This window comes from Ictidomys tridecemlineatus, unplaced genomic scaffold (genome assembly GCF_052094955.1).
Source record: "Ictidomys tridecemlineatus isolate mIctTri1 unplaced genomic scaffold, mIctTri1.hap1 Scaffold_161, whole genome shotgun sequence".
Taxonomy (NCBI): Eukaryota; Metazoa; Chordata; class Mammalia; order Rodentia; family Sciuridae; genus Ictidomys; species Ictidomys tridecemlineatus.
In genome coordinates, this window is record NW_027521410.1 from 304493 (window position 1) to 307740 (window position 3248).

A 3248-nucleotide genomic window follows, 5' to 3' on the forward strand; every position below is an offset into this window, starting at 1 on the left:
TCTGAGGAGCATAACACTAATGCTAGTTTACATTTTCGCTGGCCCCGACATCAGAATTTATGAAGGTCATTAGAGCCTCAGTGAGAGTAATTATCTTGGCCAGGGAAGGCCAAGATTTATGAAGCATCATTAAAGTTTAGAGAGGGCTGCTATCTGGTCAGAGAGAGCCAGGCATGGGTGAGTTCAAGGCAAGGGCAGGCATTTCAAGCAAGATCAGAATTTGCAGTAATTTATAGTAAAGCTAAAATTAGATTTTCATGTGGCGAGATGGCTCACAATTTTAAGAGGGAATCAGACTGGGCCTATTACAATAAAAGTTTTAACTGATTCACCAAACACTGCACAGAAATACCTTAAAAGGTAAAATGACAAAGTGAAATAAAATAAATTGAAAGAACACAAAACCAGCAGTTCAAAAGAGAAAATAAACTAGTAACTTGTAATGACAGCATGAGTACATTTTGGGAGGTGCCATTTCAGTAAATCCTCGTGTTGGAATCACATAGCATGTGTCTTGCCCAGCCAATTTCTGAAGGCCCCCTTGACATCTTTATTCCTCACGCTGTAGATGAGGGGGTTCAGCACAGGAGTAAAGATGGTATAAAATGCAGAGACTACTTTGCTGTGGCCCACTGATTGGTAGGACCTGGGTCTCATGTAGATGACCATGAGGGTGCCATAGAACATCCCTACCACAACCAGATGAGAGGAGCAGGTGGTTAAGGCTTTCTTTCTGGCTGTAGCAGAATGCATTCTTAACACAGCAGCCAGGATGAGACTGTATGAGGCCACAATGAGAGACAGAGGGATCAAGAGCATCAGGATGCAACAGATGTACATGAAAAACTCAAAAACAGTGGTGTCCGCACAGACAAGGCGCATCAACGAAGGTGCTTCACAGAAGAAGTGGTCTATCTCCCTGGAGTGGCAGTAGGGGAAGCTCAGAGCGGCACTGGCTTGCATCAGCCCATCAATTCCTCCCAAAAGCCAGGAGCCTGCTACCAGTTGGGAACACAGCTTGTGGCTCATGAGAACATGGTAGCGCAATGGGTGGCATATGGCCACATAGCGGTCATAGGACATGGCTGCCAGGAGGAAGCACTCTCCCCCTCCCAGAGTGAGTAACAAGAAGATCTGGGAAACACAGCCAGCAGGAGAGATAGACCTGGAGTTCAGCAGGTAGTTGGCTGCCATTTTGGGGATGATGGTGGAGACCAGCATCAAGTCCATGAGGGAGAGCTGGCTGAGCAGGAAGTACATGGGGGTGTGGAGTCTGGGGTCTGTGTGGATGAGCAGGATCATCAGGATGTTGCCCACCAGGGAGGCAATGAAGGTCATGAACACCAGAGAAAACAGGACTCGATGGGTCTTTGTGTAGTCAAAGAGCCCCAGGAGAATGAAGTTCATCGCCGTGGGGTCAGTGGAGTTCTCCATGGCTATGGGCAAACTGGAAGGCAGGAGAATGTCTGAGGAATTTGGTCTGGTTAAAATGAGGATCTGGAACTTCCTTAAAATGGCTTGGTCACATGAAAGAAAGCCTTATCCTTTAGGCCTGGTTATTTAATTTTCTTCTCTCCAGCAAAACATTTTCCGTAGCATTCACGGTTAATAGCTGCCAGGAGTTTAGTATTTTCTCAATTCCAGCTAAATTATACAAAATGTATATATGGCCTTATACAAGCCTCTCTCTCAGGTTGCAGCAGAGTGCTAGTCTGAGAAGGCTGATGCTTGGCCTGTGATTGCCAGTGTGATGCCTTTCATGTCATCCTGGCCCAAAGAAGTCATATTGTGTAATCCCAGGTTTCTACATTAAAATATCTCCCTGTTGGAGGACTTTTGAATTCATGTAGGTTAGTGGATGTTGCATTTTCTCTTGTGATTGTAACTTTTCAGTTTTCTCACACTTGTATTTAAGGGAGTTTCTGAAGATTTTCTTCAATGCTAGGATGAATTAAAATTTAAAATTTAAATAAGTAATCTAAACAAAAATGTATAACCACTGAAATCAAACTTTGCTGTTTAGGAAAGAAAACATGACTAAATTTCTCTATTCCACAAAGGCAGGGGTGTGCCCCACCATGCCCACCTCCTCACCTGGTCACCACTTCTCCTCCTGATCAGGAGCCATTGGTCAGTACAACACCCTCCAGGCAACTGTCTTCCACATCTAGTAGGTATTCAAAGAGCTCCTACGTTAGACTGAAAATTCCTATTTTAAAAGTTGATAATTTCTTAGAGGAACTTAAATAACATGAAGAAACAAACTGTGCTACTTGCAAACTCTCACACTTAAGTAATCCTAGGTTCTTACAGGCAGGAGACAAGCACCAATCTGTAATTTAAGACTGGCCCAAACAAGCTTCTTTTAGTGTGGATTATGAACAGGACACAGAGCCTCTCTGTTAATCATAGAGATGGCTCTCTTGTAACTGAAACCTCCAGATGGCATTTCTCTGCCATGATGTCCTGCATGGGTGAAAAGCTCTCTTCTCACACCTCAGTGAGATTTATCTTCTCCTTATAAATTTAAGTTTGTACAGAGAATAATAGATTAATGACTACCAATAAAAAATGCATGGGTTCAGTCATTATCTATGTGTAGCAGGCCATTTCTGATTTACTTTTTCAATTTAATTAAAACCCAAGATAAATTTTGTAAGTGGGCAGCACACCTCTAATAAACACTGCAGCTATAGTGACTAATGTAGTATGCCAACAATGCTCTTTAAATTTAAATACTTAGATGTTCTTGTTATCAAAACAGCCATTGTTCTAATTATCATAATATTTAACATTATTGTTATAATATTGAACATATTACTATCATGCTCTCTTAATTGCATATGTATGTATATATACATCCAGTTTACCAATTCTTAATCACTGCTGCATCAGTTATACATATGTGTATAGCATATTATACTCATAAATGCCTGGTAACTCTCTAATACTCATATGGTGATCTAAGTCCTTTATATGTGGTAAGACTTTCTGTAGTAAACAATCTTAAATTGTTGCCTTTATTCTTTGAGGATAAATGAATCCCTTACTTTCTCACTATATTCAGCTGTCAATCTTTTTCAATTCCTGCAGCTGTGATGTTGTTAGGTATTTTCAGGAGCAGTAATAATTTGCCAGTCATAATACCATGAAAATAAGTTTTGAGTCACATTTCCCAAGATACCAAGGCAGAAACTATTCTACTCCTTGACACCTGGATTAATCTGCAAACTCATTTTAAAATATTT

At 40.9% G+C, this 3248-nt stretch overlaps 1 protein-coding gene across 1 annotated transcript; it reads right to left on the reverse strand.

Moving 5' to 3' along the window:
- Window positions 1–498: 498 nt before the first annotated feature.
- On the reverse strand, window positions 499–1434 carry LOC101957604 (olfactory receptor 2T33). Its single transcript, XM_005342699.3, has one exon. It carries the CDS (start codon window positions 1432–1434, stop codon window positions 499–501), a length of 936 nt encoding a protein of 311 aa, XP_005342756.2.
- Window positions 1435–3248: the final 1814 nt, after the last annotated feature.

Coding starts and splice junctions, on each gene's coding strand:
- LOC101957604 (XM_005342699.3), bottom strand. CDS start 1,434: ATGGAGAACTCCACTGACCCCACGGCGATGAACTTCATTCTCCTGGGG.